We start from the raw sequence: 19,171 nt of genomic DNA, 5'->3' as shown, positions 1-19,171 counted from the left end.
AAATAAAATAAATAAAATAAAATCTAGACCTCTTAGATCCAGAATCCTATCTTCTCTCTGGCCTCTCAGGTTACTGTGCGCCATGCAGTGGGTTCTCATAGGCCTGGGTGCTCCCCCTTCAGAGCTCTCATTTCTCTAAGCCCTTATTTCAAGTGTGTTCCATTCTTAGATTCTTACTTGGAACTCATGGGACTCAGTTATAGTAGGTCTGCTTTAGCTGGGGACCCCTGGGTGGCTCAGCATTTGAACGCCTGCCTTCGGCCCAGGGCGTGGTCCTGGAGTTCTGGGATTGAGTCCCATGTCCGGCTCCCTGCATGGAGCCTGCTTCTCCCTCTGCCTGTGTCTCTCTGCCTCTCTTTCTCTGTGTGTATCTCATGAATAAATAAATAAAATCTTAAAAAAAAAAGTCACACTCATTTCTTTATACATATATCTGGTGAATAGGAATAAATATTTTTTCATTAGTTTAGGAAATATCTGTTAGATTCCTCGCAGATGTTAAGTAGTGTTTGGCACTCAAAAAACAAAGATAAAAATGAAAGAGCTGATATATTCTAGTAGTTGAGGATTTCTTTGTAGAAACAGACACAAACATCACTGAAAAGCACTCCCAGAGCACAAACAGCTTTTCCCAAGGAAGCTAGGACTGACATACATTCAAACAACAGTTTTAAAAAAATGTCTCACAAAGAATTTTTTTTAAGATGTTATTTATTTATTTATGAGAGACACAGAGAGAGGCAGAGACACAGGCAGAGGGAGAAGCAGGCTCCGTGCAGGGAACCCAATGCGGTACTCGATCCCGGGACTCCGGGATCACACCCTGGGCTGAAGGCAAACACTCAACTGCTGAGCCACCCAGGCGCCCCTCTCACAGAGAATTTTAGAAGGGGCTTAATTAATATGGAAAAGTCTATCCTCTGCCTCCCCATAGAAGCCCTTGTTCCTTCTATTGTAGCACAAAGGGTGTTTTCCTACACTTGTTGTTTCCTGATGTGTGGCCCTACATGGGCCGTAAGCCCTCTCGATTCCCCACTCCATGGCCCAGCCTTTCCTGGTGTAGGTACCAGCCAGGTTTGGGCTAGTGCGGGTGAAGCCTGGGGATGAAATTAAACTGTAAACAAAATGGATTGGTTTATCCCAAACATGTCTTGAATGAAAAGAAATATTAAACCTAGATTATGTTCCCTGGCAACTACAGTTCCTAGTCCAACCTTCTTTAGTTTAGGTAGCCATTAGAGGAGGAAAGGAAAGAAGGTAGGGGAAGGAAGGAAAAAAAAAATCTGTTTTTCCTTTTCTTTGGGTCACTGCATTAATCCCAGTAACCCATTAATCCTCTTTGCTTCCACCATAGATTTGAATGAATTCTTCCTAGAAAGTAAACAAATTGACCTTATTTCATGGTTCAGAATAGATAGTACTATTGACTATGTGTCAATCATAATCACCTCTATCAACATATTCAGTGCAAAATACAGTCTTGATTTAATCAGTTGCTAGACACAAAAAAAATGAGAACACGTAACTAGTGGGAAAATAAAAAGAAACATTGCTCACAAACCTCGGACTTCCTGAAAACAAGTTTACAGGGTATTTCACACTCTGTCAGTGTTGATAGTGATAGAACCTTTGAAGTAATAGAAAATGAAAAGATATTTCACTTGGTTTTCCTTCGCTAGTCTCAATGACATTAGGGGGAAAAAAGTCTTATTTCCTGTTTTCTTGAGTTATATAACAGTCTCAGGTGAGGAGAAATGAAAATGGTTCTTAAGGCAAAACATATGTTTGAGCAGTTACTTCTGTTTTCAGAAAACATTTTGAAAAATTGTCATTTTTATTAAACATGCAGTATTCTCTATTTTTTAAAAAAAGATTTCTATCAGAAACCTTGGTACTTGGACTCCTTTTAAGACTATTACTTTCTGGTTTGTTGCGTATTTCATTTGCGTGTCTAACTCTCCCATATTTTAGCCCACCCTGCTGCCATCTCCAGGATGTTCTGAGAGTTGACTGGAAAGTAAATACATATTCTTCAACGCCGTGATAACGTTCACTGGTGGTGTTGGCTGTATATGTGATTTGTCAAGTCAGGTTTAATACTTTAGGTTTGTTTTTATTTCCAGTTTGATCTTTAGAAATACTAGTTAAATATGCTGTAATATTAATCTTCATACATGTTCTGTAAACTTTTTTGGTCATCACATAACGTTTGTGGCGATGAGATATGTCAGATGATTATAAGGTCTATAGCAGTTAATACTGGATTGCAGTATAAAATGAAATTGAAAAACAATGATGGAACTATGGATGTGGATGCTGAAAAGCTCTAACTTCCTCTTCCTGCTCATAAAGGAAAGTGAACGTGTGATTTTTTTTTTTTCTGAAGAGACCAAGTGATGTAATGTGACATATTTGCACATCACATTGAACCTAAACTGTGGTCATTGCCTCTGGGAAGCCTCTGGGCAGCCTCTGTAGTCCTCCATGCATCTCTTCTCTCCCCTTCCCTGACCCATGACAGCCCTCACCGGGCTCCTTCTCCTGGGAAGACTTCCTCACTGCCGTGGGATAACTCCCAGAGGTCCTCCATTGGGGTATCCAGTGGCAGTAACACCCCTTTCCTTCGCAGTAGAACCATCCACTCAGCCTTCTTGTCTCTGACTGCATCCTCGTGACACATCATAGGTGTTGAGTAAAAGGTGAAATGAACCAAATGGACCTAGATATGGGTTTTAAGGTCTTTCAGTATTGACCAGCCTTCCAAATCTATGTTATTAGATGTGATATTATTTGAATTGATTTACCAGATCTTCTGAGTATAAAAATTCATATCTGTGACTGAAATTTTCAGACTACACATAGTATGCTAAATCATTTTAAACCTTATTCAAATTTCCCAATTCAGAAATTATGATCCTATGGATCTAGTTAGATTATGTTTACCTATGTAGTTACTTTTAGAAGATAAAGGGTACTTGTGAGTACATGAGAAACTTGAACAAGATTTCAATTGTATTTACCTTAGAGAATCGGTTATTTTCAAATCTCAGTACTCTTGGTACAGAAACAAGTGATATACTCTTCAAAAATTAGTCATACCTGCCCATAGATAGAACAGATTGGCGGTTTCCAGAGGCAGCGGGTGGAGACAGGAAACATGAGTGAAGAGGTTCAAAAGGCACAAACTTCCAGTTATAAAACAAGTAAGTCCTGGGGAAGTAATGTACATCATGGTGACTATGGTTAATAATGGTATATTATTATTTGAGAAGTTGCTAAGAGAGTTAATCTTAGAAGTTCTTATCACAAGAAAAAAATTGTCACTATATATAGTGATGATGGTAACTAGACTTATTGTGATCATTTCACAATGTACACAAATACTGACTCATTTTGCATACCTGAAACAATATAACATATGTCAATTGTACCTTAATAAAAAAAAATTAGTTATATCTATTTCAGAAGGCTTGCCAAAATGTTATCTTTTCTAAGGACTATAATTTTAATTTGTGATTTGAAGTAATAAACTAAATATCCTTACAAATTACTTCTATTCTGGACTAATTCAGTTTGATTAGCTTGAATCAGAAAGAATTTTGCTAAATATGTATATTTGGTATTTTTGATGTGTAATTAAACAAACGTTTCCGTCATCATTAGAATAAACGTTCTCCCTGTTTTCTACAGAAGATGCAGGAGTGGATGAGCTGGCCATGTGCTGCAGTAGCCTGGCCTGAGTTCCTGCCTCTCGCTCTCTGAGCCCCATGGCTGGGCCACAGGACCACTATTTCTACCTCAGCTTTCCCTTCTTTTAAGCAAAGCTAACAACACTGAAATATATATACATATAAATGCTATTTCTGGAAATATGTAACTTATCAGCCACATTTCAAAATAGAGTTAAAATCTTTTTTTTTTTTTGCTAAATTTGTAGTGACATGTTTAATTATAAAAGAGATCCAGATCAATAGTTATGAAGTAAATCTTTTTTTAATAATTTAAAACTCTAAAAAAATCTGCCTGTTTGAGATGACACTGTATATTATCATCTCTATAATCTCCAGGAATCTGGAAGATTCTGAATTTGGGTTAACCCTAACTTTGCTACTAATAAGGTAGAGGGCTGGGTAAGTAAACAGAAATGCTGTGATATTGCAAAATAATACACAATTAAGGACACTGCTCTTTCTAGATGCAATGTTTATTTTTGTTAATTGCCTATTGGCTAACTTCATTTTTTCCATTTGAAACTAAAAGAGTTCTATTTTTTTATTGCTAAAAAGGATTCCTGGGGATCCCTGGTGGCTCAGCGGTTTAGTGCCTGCCTTCGGCCCAGGGTATGATCCTGGAGTCCTGGGATCGAGTTCCACATCAGGCTTCCTGCATGGAGCCTGCTTCTCTCTCTGCCTGTGTCTCTGCCTCTCTCTCTCTCTCTCTCTCTCTCTCTCTCTCATGAATAAATAAAATCTTAAAAAAAAAAAAAAGGATTCCTGTCAGGTCAACTTTCCATATCAAATTACTATGAATTGCAAATTTTCAAAGTTAATTTTTTTATTCAAGAATATGTTTTGAAGATTTCCATATAAAACTGAACACTAAATATTAAGGAAAATTAGAATATGGGAGCTATTAGTATCAAATATACCTTTGTTTCTAAATGGCAAATATTAAAATATGGAGTATTGAATTTTATTTTTACTAGCTAATAAAAATGCGAGCTTTATAATATAGATTAGCAAGGCACTTAAAACACTTTAAGAGGCCCTTCAAGTCTGCCCATAAATTAAAAGGAAATGGAGGAAAGTGAGCAGAAACACCAAGAATACAATGCTTGAGATTGTGGGTATATTTGTACAGTTATCTAATGCAGTCACATTGAGGGCAAGCCAAATATATTAATGTCTTTTATTCATTTTGCTGTAGTAATCCTGCATCAATCATGAATTTATTTACTTTGCCAACAAGAGATCAGAAAAAATGAGCCCCTTTTGGGGTTTGCATATATGTTTGTGTAAATTACTCAGGTTTTGCAGATAAATTACTCTTATTAGCCACATGGCTAATGGTGCTGCCAGGAGACAAAGCACATCCAGTGCTATTGAAATTTGCATCTCTGCAGTAAATGCCCAGAAGTGCAGTGGGTTGTATGGTAGTTGCATGTTTACTGTCTTCTAGAATTGCCAGACTTTTTCCAAGTGGCTGACTACACACCTTTATGTTCCAACCAGCAACGATTGGGCAATCCAGTTTCTCCATATCCTCATCTGCTTTTGGTGTCATCACTATGTTTTGTTTTAATCATTTGGATAGTATAGAGGCACTGTACCTCTGTGGTTTTAATGTGTGTTTTCTTGATGGCTAATGACATTGAATAGCTTTTGATGTGCTAATTTTTAGCCACTTATATATCTCTTCGGTGAATTGTCTACTCACGACTGTTGTCCATGTTCAGATTGTTCACTCTTTCACACACGGTTTTTCAGATTTCTTTTTAATTCTAGGTCATTGTCCTTTCTTGGATATGTGCTTTGCAAATATTTTCTCTCTGTAAGTTCTCCTTTTGTCCTTTTAACAAGGTCTTTCTCAAATCAAAAGTTTTTAGTTTTAATGAAGTCCTGTTGTCATTTTTTTCTTCTTTTTTGTGGGTTTTTTTTTCTTTAAGTTTTATAGTGTGGGGCACCTGGGTGGCTCAGTAGGTTAAGCATCTGCCTTTGACTCAGGTCATAATCCCAGGGTCCTGGGATGGAGCCCTGCATTGGGCTCTCTTCTCACCATGGAATCTGCTTCTGCCTGGTCCTTTGCCTCTTCCCTGGCTTGTGTATGCATGTGCTCTCTTTCTCTCTTTCTTTCAAATAAATAAATAAAATCTTAAAAAATAAATGAAGTTTTATACCTTTATAATTTACATTTATATTCATGATCAATTTTGAGTTAAATTTTATATAAAGTTTGAGACTCAGTTTGTAGCTTGTACTTTTCTGACTATGAATATCCACAGTCTACTTCCTTTATTGTATTGCTTTGGCACTTTCGTGAAAAATCAGTTGGACATAGCTGTGGAGTCTACTTATAGTTTCTCTATTCTGCTTTATTAATCTATGTTCTTCCACCAATACCATACAGTATTGAGTATTATATCCATATACAGGTCTTAAAATCAGAGTAATTTTTCCAACTCTATTATTTTTTTTTCAAAATTGTTTTAGATAGTCTAGTTCCTTTACCTTTCCATATAGTTTATTCCCAAACTTCTTAAGGTATATTGGCCAATAAAAATTGTATATATTTAAGGTGTATAAGATGATCATTTGATATATATTCACACACGTTTGAAAATAACTACCACAATCCAACTAATTAATGTATCCTTCATCACACTGCGTTATCTTTTCTTGTGTATGTAATGAGAATACTTAAGATCTACTTCTTGGCAAAGTTCAACAATGTAATATATTATTAACTATAGACATGCTGTACATTAGATCTCCAGGACTTATTCATCTAATAACTGAAAGTTTGTATCCTTTGACCAGTAGTTCTCTTTTTTCCCCATCCAGTAGCCCCTGGCAACCACAATTCTACTCTTTGCTTCTAGCAGTTCAGTTTTTTTAGATTCCACATATAAGTAAGATTATAAGGTATTTAACTTTCTATGTCTGGTTTATTCCATTTAACATACTGTCTTCCAGGTCTGTCCATATTCATGTTTTCACAAATGGCAGGATTTCCTCTTTTACAATTAAATATTATTCCTGTGTGTGTCTGTGTCTGTGTGTTTGTGCGTTCGTGTATGTTCACCAACACATTTATCCATTCATCTGTCAACAGACAAAGGTTATTTCCGTATTTTGGCCATTATGAATAATGTTGAAATGAACATGGAAGTTCAGATACCTCTTTGAGATCCTGATTTCATGTCTTTTGGATATACACCCAGAAGTGGAGTGTGGGATCACACGATAGTGCTCTTGTAAAGTTTTTGATGAACCTCCATACCGTTTTCTATAGTGACTGTACCAATTCGTATTCCTACTAAAAGCATACAGGGATTTCATTTTCTCCATACCTGCAACAACTCTTGGTATCTCTTGTCTTTTTGAGAATAGCTATCTTAATAGGTGTGAGATGAAATCTGATTGTGGTTGAGATTGGCATTTCTGAGGCGATTAATGATACTGGGCACAAAATCATATACCTGTTGATCATTTGTACGTCTTCTTTGGAGGAACATCGACTCAAATCTTGTGCCTATTTTCTAATCAGGTTGTTTTTTTGCTGTTAAGTTGTATGAGTCTCTTTTATATTTTGAATATTAAGTGTTTATCAGATATGTGGTTTATAAACCCAGCTGGATCTGGGTCATGGCTTTAGGGCCCACAGCCGGGACTGAGTTTAGCAGGCTTGTCAACTTGAGGCAGGGAGTAGTGTGGTGTGTTCCCTGGTGGATGGTATTGGTGGCAAGACCGAGACCAACTGGGGCTTGCAGCCCAGAGCAAGGGGATCAGGACTGTTTTTAGATCTGCAGCCACCAGTCCATGGGCCTGCTTTCGCAAATGGCGCTCCTTGTTACTGGGCTCCACCAGGGCTTCACAGCCTGCTACCTGGATCCTACAGGCATTCTTGCCCATAGAGGGCTGCCAAGTTGTTGTCGCTGTGGGAGGATAGGAGTAAGATTCAGTTCTGCCACCTTGCTAGTGTCCTGTATAAATCTGAGTAAGCTAACGTACATCTGCAAAAAATCTTGTTGGGATTTCGTTGGGAATTGCTTTAAACTATGTATCCATTTGGACAGAATTGGCATCTTTATAATATTGAGTCTTTCAATCCACTAAACATGTCTTTACATTCGCAAGATCCTTGATTTATTTTATCAGTGTTTTATAGCTTTAACACACAAGTAATGTATATGTTTTATTAGATTTACTTCAAAGTGGTTTTTGGGTTTTTTGTAATTATGCATGATTTATATTTTTAATTTTGGTATCCACATGTTCACTGATAGTATACAGAAATACATTTGGTTTTTGTACATGCTGTGATCTTGCTGAAATCACGTAATTCCAAGAGCTATTTTGTAGGTGTCTTGTAATTTTCTACACAAGCAATCATGTCATTTGCAAGTAGGACTGGTTTATTTCTTCCTTTTTGATCTGTATGTCATTTTCCCTTCTTTTCTTGCCTTATTGCACTGACAAGAACTTCCAGTCCTATGCTGAAAAAAGTGGTGAGAGCAGACGAGACCACTATCCCGCTACTAACTGCAGAGACAGCCCAGCTGATCTCTCTGGAGGCTGCGCTGCAGGGATGCTACATGGGAGGCCACGACAGAGCACCATGGAAGGGTGTGGACCCCACTGGCACAAGCCGCACACCAGCCTGCCCTACAGGACTGCCTGGTGTCTAGGGCACCCTCCCATGGGCCCCTTCTCCAGCATGGTCTCCTATTGCACTGGAGCACCAGTCTGCAGGCTGGCCCAGAATTCACACTCCTGGCAGGGAGTTGCCAGGTTGTGATAGTAGTCATGGCCATGTAGACACACTGCATCCATTATCACCCACCACACTGTCTTCTCTTTGGGGCCCTGCTAGTATCCCAAGACAGAGGTAGGGAGGTGGAGGTGGAAGACCTGAGCGAGGGCAGGGGTAGAGGCATCTGCGTGGGTTGTGGAACCTAAAGGTGCTGCCAGCCACCTGAGGGTCCTGCCTGCGAGTGCGTGGATTCCAAGGGCAGAAGAGGGGCAGCAGCCTTGACCTGGCATGGCCAAAGTTGGCGAGGTATAAATATTGCCCCTTCTCGATCTTTGCTCACTCTGATGGACCTCATGTGCCTTTGGGAGTTTCCTTACCTCCATTTGGAAAATGTCAATAATTGTTACTCTTTTCTTACCATTTCCCCTCATTCTTTGTGGAAAATGCTGTTACAAGTATTCAATGCCCTGTATGTAAAGAAAGAACATAGGCCTCTTTTGAACAACAGCAGAAAAAAAGAAAACATGTTGAAAACTGATATCCTTGCATTGTTTCCCTTAGTTGGAAAGCATCCATTCCTTCACTATTAATTATAATGCTAGCTGTACGATTTTTGTAAATGCTCTTTATTAACTTGTTCTCTATTTGTGGCTTTCTGACTTTTTTATTATATGAGTATTGACTATTATAAACTGGTTTCTCTGCATCTACCAATGAGCTGTATGACTTCTTTCATCTTTAATGTGGTGAAGGTGATTTTCAAATATCCAGCGAGACTTGCATCCCTGGAATTAACCCCTTTATCATGATTACTTTCTTATATTCACTTCTTAATTCTATTTGCTAGTAGTTTATTAAGGATTTTTTATCTATATTTCTGAGGTATGTTGGTCTGTGGTTTTTCTCTTTCTTCTTTTTCTCCTTTTTTGTTTGTTTTGGGGGGACTGTCTTTGGTTTTCATATTAGGGTAATACTAGCTTTATAAAGTGAATTGGACAGTGTTTCTTCCTTTTCTGTTTTCTGAAAGAGATTGTATAAAATTGGTGTTAATTCCTTTTTGTACATTTGGTAAAATTCTCCAGTGGAATTATCTGGACCTGGAGATATCTTTATGGTAGGTAGTTTTTTAAATTACATATCTGTTCTCCTTATTATTTATAGATCTGTTTAATTCATCTGTTTCAGGGATCCCTGGGTGGCACAGCGGTTTAGCGCCTGCCTTTGGCCCAGGGCGCGATCCTGGAGACCTGGGATCGAATCCCACGTCGGGCTCCCGGTGCATGGAGCCTGCTTCTCCCTCTGCCTATGTCTCTGCCTCTCTCTCTCTCTCTCTCTCTCTCTATCATAAATAAATAAAAATTTTTAAAAAATAAAAATAAATCATCTGTTTCATATTGGTTGTTATGGTAGTTTGTGCTTTTGAGGAATTGGTCCATTTTACCTAAGCTGTGGAAAATTGCATATGTAGAGTAGTTTATAGTAATCTCATACTAGCTTTGTGTTGTCTTCATAGTCTGTAGTGATATCCTCTGTTTCACTCTTGATTTTGGTGATCCTGTCTTCTCTGTTCTTTCCTTTGTCAGTTAATTTTATTGTCCTATCAAAAAGCCAACTTTTTGTTGCATTGTTTTTTCTTTGTTATTATTCGGTTTTCAATTTCATCTATTTCTGTTCTTTATTATTTATTCCCTTCAATTTATTCTGGGTTTATTTTGCTTTCCTCTCCCTCATATTAAACTGCAAGTTTGCACCTCTGAATGCCTTTTACTCATTTTGCCCATCCTCCCACCCAACACTCAGCCCCTCTGGCTACCACCAGTTTGTTTTCTATATTTATGAGACTATTTCTGTTTTTGTTTGTTTCCATTGTTTTTTAATGCCATATGTAAGTGAGATATGATATTTGCGTCTCTGTCTGACTTATTTCACTTAACAAAGTACTCTCTGAGTCTATTCATGTCACAAATGGCAAGATCTCATTCTTTTTATAGCTGGGTAATATTCCATTATATATAAGGACCCCATCTTGTCTATCCATTCATTCACCTGTGTCTGTTACTTAATGGGCTGACTTGGTTTTATCTGTACTTAGCAGGTGAATCATTGCCCTTTGTATTTATTTATTCCTGATTGAGCAAGAACTTGAGGGAAATCCAACATTGCAAATAAACTGTTATATTTCGTTCTCTTTTCCAGGCAGAAGCTTATTATCCCAAATGGAAGTTGCCCTGTTATTCTGAATACTTATTTTTGTCAGAAAGTTGTTGCCAAAGAAAATTCAAAACTAATACATGAAGTGTACTGTTGGAACACACCTCTTCCAAGAAGAAGTATCACTTTGGCTCAGATATTTAAATTTAGGAATCTAACAAATAAATCACCTGAAAGCCAGGTAAATTTTCATTTGTTTTAGACGTTTTATGCTTTGCAATAATACTGGATTTGAAAGGTATAAGCAAAGATATTTACCTTTGGTTCCTCTTCAAATATTCAATAAATATATATGCTAGAGCATCTTCTTGTTATTGTTATGTCTGAAGAAAATATGGTGCAATTCAGTATTTAGTTGTAGTCTTTTCACAGTATTTCATCTATCTAATGGTGTATTTTTTAAAGATTTTATTTATTTATTTGACAGAGAAATATAGCATAAACAGGGAGAGTGGTAGATGGAGAAAGAGAAGCAGGCCCCCACTGAGTAGGGAGCTCAATGCAGGACTCCATCCCAGGACCTTGGGATCATGAATGACCTGAGCTGAAGGCATGTGCTTAACTAACTGAGCCCCCCAAGTGCTCCTATTGTGTATTGTTAGTCTTTAGCCTAATCTATCAAAATATATGAGTTTTCATGTTTTTTTTTCTCCTCTTGTAATTAATTGTCTAGGAATTTTAAGTCTTTTACCTATTAAATTACAAAAGGCATATTTTTCTTTTTCACAATATCTGTATCCCTTGGGATAAAAAGAACTGCATACACTTGAAATTATATACTGTAGATTGTCTGTGGAGTTTTACTGGCCCTGAGTCATGATCATTTGTCAAGATGAATGTAGGGAACTACTAAATTTCACTTGTAGCAGAATGCAGGGCCCTCCAGGGACCACTGCAGGCTCTGAGTGTCTGTTGCTCCTCAGGGTGCACCATCTCAGGTTCACCTAGTTCCCTGAATCAGCACTGAAGAGAATACTGAGGCTGACAGTGTGAGGGGATGTAAGAAAAAGAAAAGTAGACAAAGTTTCATCTTGTTTGTGAATGTATCAACAAGCATACTCTCCCTTTGATTATCAAAAGAAGTATCTGAAGGGGGTAGGACTCTTAATTTAATTTATGGCACAAAGTGCATTACTGCTTTAACATTTAGTTGTAAATAGCTATTGATATTAAATTATTGAGATAACGTTTTTGCTTGCAACAGTGGCAGTGAACCTGCAGTATAACATCATGGTTATGAGTATAGGCTTTGGAACTAGGTATCCTGGTTCAAATCCTGCCTCCGCCACCTCTTGCCAAGTATCAATGGGCAAGATACATAATTTCTCTGTTTCAATATTTTTATCTTTAAAATGGTCATAATGACATAATCTACCTGCTTGGGTGGTTGTGAGGTTAAATATGTTTGTTATGTAAGTATAACGTATAAAGAAAAGTGCCTAGAACATGCTCCAGAAGTGTTATCTTATGGTATTTAATATTTAATATTTTTGGCAGGCACCATGAGCCTGTAAAGTATCCAGTGTAGTAGACTGCACACAACAAGCACTTAATAATGATTAAATTTTGAAACCTAGTCATTCTTTTGTTTTTTAGTTTTTCCTGTTGGGAATATTTACCTCATAAAAAAATTTTCTAAATTACCATGAAGTATTATAGTAGCAGGACTTTCCACATGTTTTCAAAGACCCAAGGTGATATGTGCTTCCATTGATTGGAAACGCTCTTTGCTGTTTCCATGTTATCTTGCTCACCTTCCCCTCCTCAACAGCATTAGTTACCTGGCAGACATAGAGGCCCATGCGGTATCTTTTATCTTCGTTATCCCTTTGGTGTTCTGAAGTAACATCAGAAGATGGCCTGAGAGCCCGGGTGGCTCAGGGGTTTAGCGCTGCCTTCAGCCCAGGGCCTGATCCTGGAGACCTGGGATCGAGTCCCATGTCGGGCTCCCTGCATGGAGCCTGCTTCTACCCCTGCCTGTGTCTCTGCGCCTCTCTCTCTCTCTCTCTCTCTCTCTCTCTCTCTCTCTCTTTCTCATGAATAAATAAATAAAATCTTAAAAAAGAAGAAGAAGATGGCCTGAATATGTCATTATTTGGTATGTACCATGCTGTTACGAGTTAAACTGAAATAGTTCCCTTTGCATGTCTTGGCCAGGTTATGTGTAGTGGTCTCCCTGCCATGAGGACAGACTGCACCCCTGGACACGAGGAGGCCAAACAGTGCTTCCCAGCCCAAGCTCCCCTGAGGGATTCTCTTCTGGATGCAGTGGAAAGCCAGGGAGCTGCCACATGGACAGGAGTCAGGGTCCGAGTGGTGGTACAGAGAGTTTACTCTCTTCCCTGTACCTATCAGCAGGGAAGTAGCTCAGCTGCTTCACCTGGCTCAGGTCCACCCAGAGTTCGGTGAGTAATGACACAGGCATGGGTGCTAGAGTCACCTAGAGAGGCGAGAGCCTCTTGCTGGATAAAGTAGAGACTCTTGGCTGCATCCCCCATATACATGAGTTTTTGTTTTTTTGTTTTTTTCTTGCATCAAATTTTGAGACACATGGTATGACAAAGGAGTCTCTCTTTATTTAATATAAAAAGTCCTACTAAAAATTTAATTTGTTCATTTACTTTTACCTTTAATGGTTCATGTTATTGAAAGCAATATAAACAAGAAACACTGGTATTATTCTAGAAAAGCCAGGACATGTGGTTAGCATACCTAAAAAGACCACTGTAATGTCTGTCAAGGTTTATACATCTTAAAACCCTAAGTAAATCTGTGTCTTTCAGAGAGTGTTATTCTAACCTATATCAGCAGCACTACCTGATAGAACTTTCTACAGTGATATAAATGTTGTGTATTTGTACAGTCCAGTGAGGTAGTCACTGACCATGTGGTTACTGAGCACTCAGAATATGGCTAGTGGGACTAAGGAACTAAATTTCAATTATTATTATATTATTTTATAATTAATTAATTAATAATTATATTAATTATAATTAATTTCAATTAATTATATTATTAATTATAATATATATTATATTATATATTATCAATTATTTCAAATTTATTTAATTTTAATTAACTTTATTTATGTAGCCCCTTGTAGCTAATGGCTGCCTTTGTGGACAGTGCAGCTACATGAGCCAAACTCGTGATTCAAAGTACTTTGCTCATACTAAAAGTGGGAACGACATCTTCTTTCTACTTGTAGTTAGGCCCTTCCTGTGTTTTTTTCAAATAGCTGCAGTCATGTCATTGACTGAAGAGTTTATTTATGTCAGAGCCTTGACATAACCTTTTGAGGTTGTATTTCTTTCTATGTGAAATTGCCCTCAACGCAGTGAGATGGATTTATAATATAATAGAAATTAAAAGTATAGATGCCAATTGATCATTTTTTAGTCTACTTTTAAAAGAAGACACATATTGAAGAAATAGTAATTACAACAATATCCTATCCTTATAGTGCCTTCAGATACCATTCAGAAGGAGTGACAGGAAACATTTCTGTGTTAATTATGAACCCACTTCAGGTGCTGACACTTTATTTGAAAGTCCTATGAGTTTCCAAATGTCTCCTTTAGGTGTAGAATTAGAGAATTATTTTGTGGATGTATAGGAAAAAATTTAATTTAATTTTATTTTGTTTGGAATATGTGAATATCTTAAATGAATATATCAGTTTTAGGATTTCTAACTTGTAGATGTAGACCAGTCTTGTAGTCTTTAACTTAAACCTTAAATAAATAGAGTTATCTGAGCCAGTTAGAGATCAGACATAGGTTTTGGTTTGTTTGTTTGTTTGTTTATTTGTTTTTCATGGAATGTATCCAGCTTTAGGCTTCGGAGGAGGAAGTACTGAGTAGCCAAAGCAATGATAATCTTGGTAAAGCTTCTCCAGCCCAGCACACAGGCCACACATTCAGAGGAGATTGGGGACAGCAGGGACTGAGTCACAATGATGAGAAGGCGAGGCGAAACTGACAGGAGGGTTTCTCCCTTATGAGTAATCACAGCAGCAGATACCTCGAGTCCTGTCCCTCCAGCTCCTTTGGTGGTACTTGTTTTACTTGTTGAGCAAAGAGAAGAATTGGAAGCTAACCCAATGCCTGGCATTATGAATGTGTTGGATTTGTACCTTAGAACACACACTGGGACATATCAAATGAGGTGGAGTTAAATTGTGGTTTGAAAAAAGGCCAGGCATAAGCCTCAAAAACGAAAATAACCTTTAGTTATTCAGATGTAATTAATATCATTATATGTGCTGTGTTTCCTGTAGCATACATGAGATTATACAATGCTGAGGCTAGAGGATATTAGTCCCATTTCACAGATGAGGAAATTGAGTTTCAGAGAGGTTTTTACTTGCTGACAGTTAGTTATACAGGTGGACAAAAAGAATAGCATCATGAGATAGAGAATCCCAAATGTCAGGACAATAGAGTGTGGAGCTGAAAGAAAGGGGATAAAATTGAGTTAGGACCAGGCTCTGATTGATTAAGAATGACTGCGGGGGGGTGGGGGGAGGTCAAGTCATCCTGGGCAGCAGGAGTGGTGAAAGTGCCCCCACCATGGGGTGGAATTGATTGGATTATATAGGAAAATGAAACTTTGGATGGGAAATCATAGCATTTGAGCTTGGGTTTGAGAACAAGGCTTCTGAGATGTCATTTGGGTACAGAAAGGTATTATTATAAACTGACTCTTAATATTTTCTAGATTCATAATGCTATAATAATGATCAAACTCCAGTTTACAAACAGAATTAACATAGAAGTAAAATTACACATAACCCTGTGCTAATTCTTTGCTAATGAATGTACCATTACAAGCATTAAAATATCTGCTTTGGAGGATCATTTAGCAATATGTCTTCTAATGTAGATTTTTATTTATACATTGAGATTATATATGTAATGTCTTTAGCATCATGCTTCTCATACAATAAGGACTCAATAGAAGGTGGCTCACTAGGTCTTTAAAAATAAGTGCAAATACTTAAAAATTGTAAAATACTGATAAATAACATTGTTACAATAATAAAAACCTAAAATAAAGAAAGAAGATCATATTACAAATCATTATACATGTTGTATTCAGTTGAGTCCATTGCCTGGCTGCAGGGGAAGCTTGACTGAAGGTGGTGTTTGCTCCTGTCCTTTTGCACTTTCCGTTTACTGTACCTCCCTCATCAACAAAGAGTTGCTACTCATCTACTTTAGAAAACATTTATGTAAATTCATATATATGAAATGTGACCGTTGCCTTCTAAATGTTGGAAGCCTACAAGTTGCTCTGTAATAAACACTGCAGGAAAGTGACCTAGTGCTGGGTCCAGTACTGGATGGTGCTGGTAATTATGGCTGGTATATTTTTGTCTTTGTCTAGAACATCTAAAGACATCCCAGATTCCTGATGGTGAAAATGATCCAATATTAAAGCAGAATGAGGAACATGCGCTAACAGTTGATGTGATGATTAGTGTCTTTTATGATGATTAGCTCTTGTGCGTGTTTGGACGGTAGAAAAAGATGTGTATCAAGTTTGCAAGATTCCTTTTGATGAGAGGGCTGTGGACTGTGGCACATGGATCCCCAGCTGCGTGCTCAGCAGCCAGGTCTCCCAGGGTGTGTGCAGCTCTTCTCTCTGCTTGTGAACATTTGCTTTTCTTCCTATTAAATGATTAGATGATATATTGGACTCACATCTCTGTGCATAGAGATGGCGTAACTGGCGTTCTTTCTCTAGAACAGAGATGCATGTGTGTCAGTGATGAAGGAGGCCAAAGGGGAGTCTGTGTCTCCTCTGCAGTACACAGGACCCTTTCACCTGTTCCGTGGAGTGATTCGGTTGATTGACCTACTTAGCATCACACTCTCATAAGGCTTATTGTTATTCATATTTTAGTTCTAAATGTTGTCTGTTTACTTTTTCATGTTGTAGAAAAGTTGAAATTATTCCTTTTCAGTGATTTGAGTATTTTTATTGCAATGAAAAAGATATGAGAGCAGGGCATCATTTTTTTAATGTATTCTTATAAATGATATGAATGATATCTCATTCTTTAGGTTTTCCTTACCTGTGATTTCTCAGTAAATTTAAATTCTCTTTTAACCATTAGCTCTGTGTTCATAAGTCTTAAATGAACCCTTTAGTCTCAGCTCCTCAGCTCTTAATTTTTGCTTACTTCCTCTCTAAGACAGTTCTGGGTGGTCTGTATGATATCCAAGGTCATTTTGCCATATTTTCTTTGCAGTCCTGTACTTACAGAGTTTTACAACTAATATAGTAATGTAATATTAGAACACTTTTGTGACCTCAAAAAGAAACCCCAGACCCATTGACTATTTACTCCTCCTTCCCCTAGGTTGTGGCAACCACTACTCTATTTTCTGTCTCTGTGGATTTGCACATATATAAATGGAACTATATATACAATGTACCATATTATGACTGGCTTCTTTCACTTGGCATCAGATTTTCAAGGCCCGTGTGTGTTGTAACATGTTGATCCATGTTCTGACATGTATCAGTATTTCATTCCGTTGTTTGAGTATGACATATTCAGTTTGTCAGGTGATGAACATCTAGGTTGTTTCTACTTTTGACTAATATGAATAGCGCTGCCAATGAACACCTGTGTACAAGTTCTTTCTGTGAACGTATGTTTTCATTTCTCTTGAGTATGTATTTAGGAGTAGAGTTGCTGAGTCATATGCTAACTCTGTGTTTAACTCTTTGAAGAGTTAAACTGTTTTCCAAAGAAGCTACCATTTTACGTTACAACCAGCGGCGAATGAGGGCTCCAGTCTCTCCACATCCTCACCAACACTTGTGACATCCAAGTGAATGTGAAGTGCTGTATCCTTGTCGCTTTGCTTTGCAGTTCCCGAGGGATTAACGGTGTTGTGCGTGTTTTCATGTGCTCTTTGACCATTTGTATACATACATCTTGAGAGAAATGCCTCTTCAGATCCTTTGTTTTCTTAAATGGGTTATTTGTCCCTTTTTTTGTTGAATTATAAGAGTTCTTTATTCTGGTAACAAATCTCTTATCATATACATGATTTGAAAATATATTCTCCCATTCTGTGGAGTATTTTTTTTTCACTTATTTGATATAGTGTCTTTGAAGCATTAAAGTTTATCATCTTAATGATGTCCAATCTTTTTTTTTTTTTTCCTTTTTGTGCTTTTGGTGTTTGGGTGTCACATCTAAGAAACAGCTGCCTAATTCAAGATTATGAAAGTTTACTCCTGCATTTTATTCTAAGAGTTGTGCAGTTTATAGTCTTATATTTAGATCCATGATCCATTTGAGTTAATTTGCGTGTGTGGTGTGAGGCAGGGGGGTTCATCTTTTTACATGTGTGTATCCAGTCGTCCAACACCATTTGCCAAAAAGACTGTTCTTTCTCTTTGAAACTTTCTTGATACCTTTGTCAAAAGTCAGTTGAGCACAGATATTAGTGTTTATTTCTGGACTCTCAGTTTTTTTCCATTGATCTCTTTATGCCAGTACCATAATCTTAATTACTAAAATTTCATAGTACATTTGGAATCAGAGTGTAAGTCCTCTTTTTTTTTAAGATTGTGTTAAGAATCCTGAGTCTCTTAGATTTACATTTTAATTTCAGAATCAGCTTGTTAATTTTGGAATAAATCACTTGGAATTTTGATAGAGACTGTGTTGATTCTGTAGATCACCTTAAAGAGAATTGCCATTTTAGCAATATTTAGTCTTTGGCTCCATAAACATGGCTTGTCTTTTCATTTCATTAATTCTTAAATTTCTTTGAGCAGTATTTTATAGTTTTCAGTACAAGTCTTAACACTTTTTTTTTTTAATTTTTATTTATTTATTTATGATAGTCACACAGAGAGAGAGAGAGGCAGAGACATAGGCAGTGGGAGAAGCAGGCTCCATGCACCAGGAGCCCAACGTGGGATTCGATTCTGGGTCTCCAGGTTCGCGCCCTGGGCCAAAGGCAGGCGCTAAACCGCTGTGCCACCCAGGGATCCCAAGTCTTAACACTTTTTAGTTAGAGTTATACCTAAGTATTCTTTTATGCTATTACAAATGAAAATTATCTCAATTTCATTTTAGATTATTTATTGCTAATGTATAGGGATGCAAGGGACTCTTATATATGGACCTATTTCCGAAGTCTTGTTGAACTTTTTTATTAGCTCTGATAGTTTTTTAGTGGGTTCATTAGGATTTTCCATATGTGAAATTATGTAATCTTCAAATAAAGATCGTTTTACTTCTTCATTTCCAATGTGAGTGGGTTTTATTTCTTTTTCTTTTTTAATTGCCCTGGCAGTTCTTTTAAGTATCTTAAGGCAGGAGAAACGAAATGGTGGTTTGATGCTTTGGTTTAGTCATGGTAGCTCATCTTACTCTCTTCTTCTCTCTTGAAGTACTATGCATCCTTCACTACCCAGTCTTACACACTTGCCTCATGAGATCTCTCCTCATTTCCTC

General features: G+C 37.4%; 1 protein-coding gene and 1 long non-coding RNA gene across 11 annotated transcripts in view; one reads left to right on the top strand and one right to left on the bottom strand.

The window, feature by feature from the left end:
• Positions 1–19,171, top strand: part of SPIDR (scaffold protein involved in DNA repair) — a 437,895-nt gene that overhangs the window by 292,617 nt on the left and 126,107 nt on the right. For all 10 annotated transcript variants that reach the window (XM_049105958.1, XM_025446508.3, XM_025446489.3 and 7 more), the window contains 2 exons: positions 10,669–10,864; positions 12,841–13,088. In XM_049105958.1, the coding sequence (XP_048961915.1) occupies positions 10,669–10,864; positions 12,841–13,088 (444 nt within the window). The remainder of the gene's footprint in view (positions 1–10,668; positions 10,865–12,840; positions 13,089–19,171) is intronic.
• LOC118353350 (uncharacterized) overlaps positions 1–19,171 on the bottom strand; it is a 44,001-nt gene that overhangs the window by 7,355 nt on the left and 17,475 nt on the right. The window contains exon 2 of the long non-coding RNA XR_004812147.2: positions 3,100–3,210. This is a non-coding gene — a long non-coding RNA (uncharacterized LOC118353350). The remainder of the gene's footprint in view (positions 1–3,099; positions 3,211–19,171) is intronic.

Source organism: Canis lupus, chromosome 35, assembly GCF_003254725.2.
Source record: "Canis lupus dingo isolate Sandy chromosome 35, ASM325472v2, whole genome shotgun sequence".
NCBI lineage: Eukaryota > Metazoa > Chordata > Mammalia > Carnivora > Canidae > Canis > Canis lupus.
The sequence above is the reverse complement of the archived record's forward strand: the minus strand, read 5'-3'. Positions and strand labels throughout refer to the sequence as shown.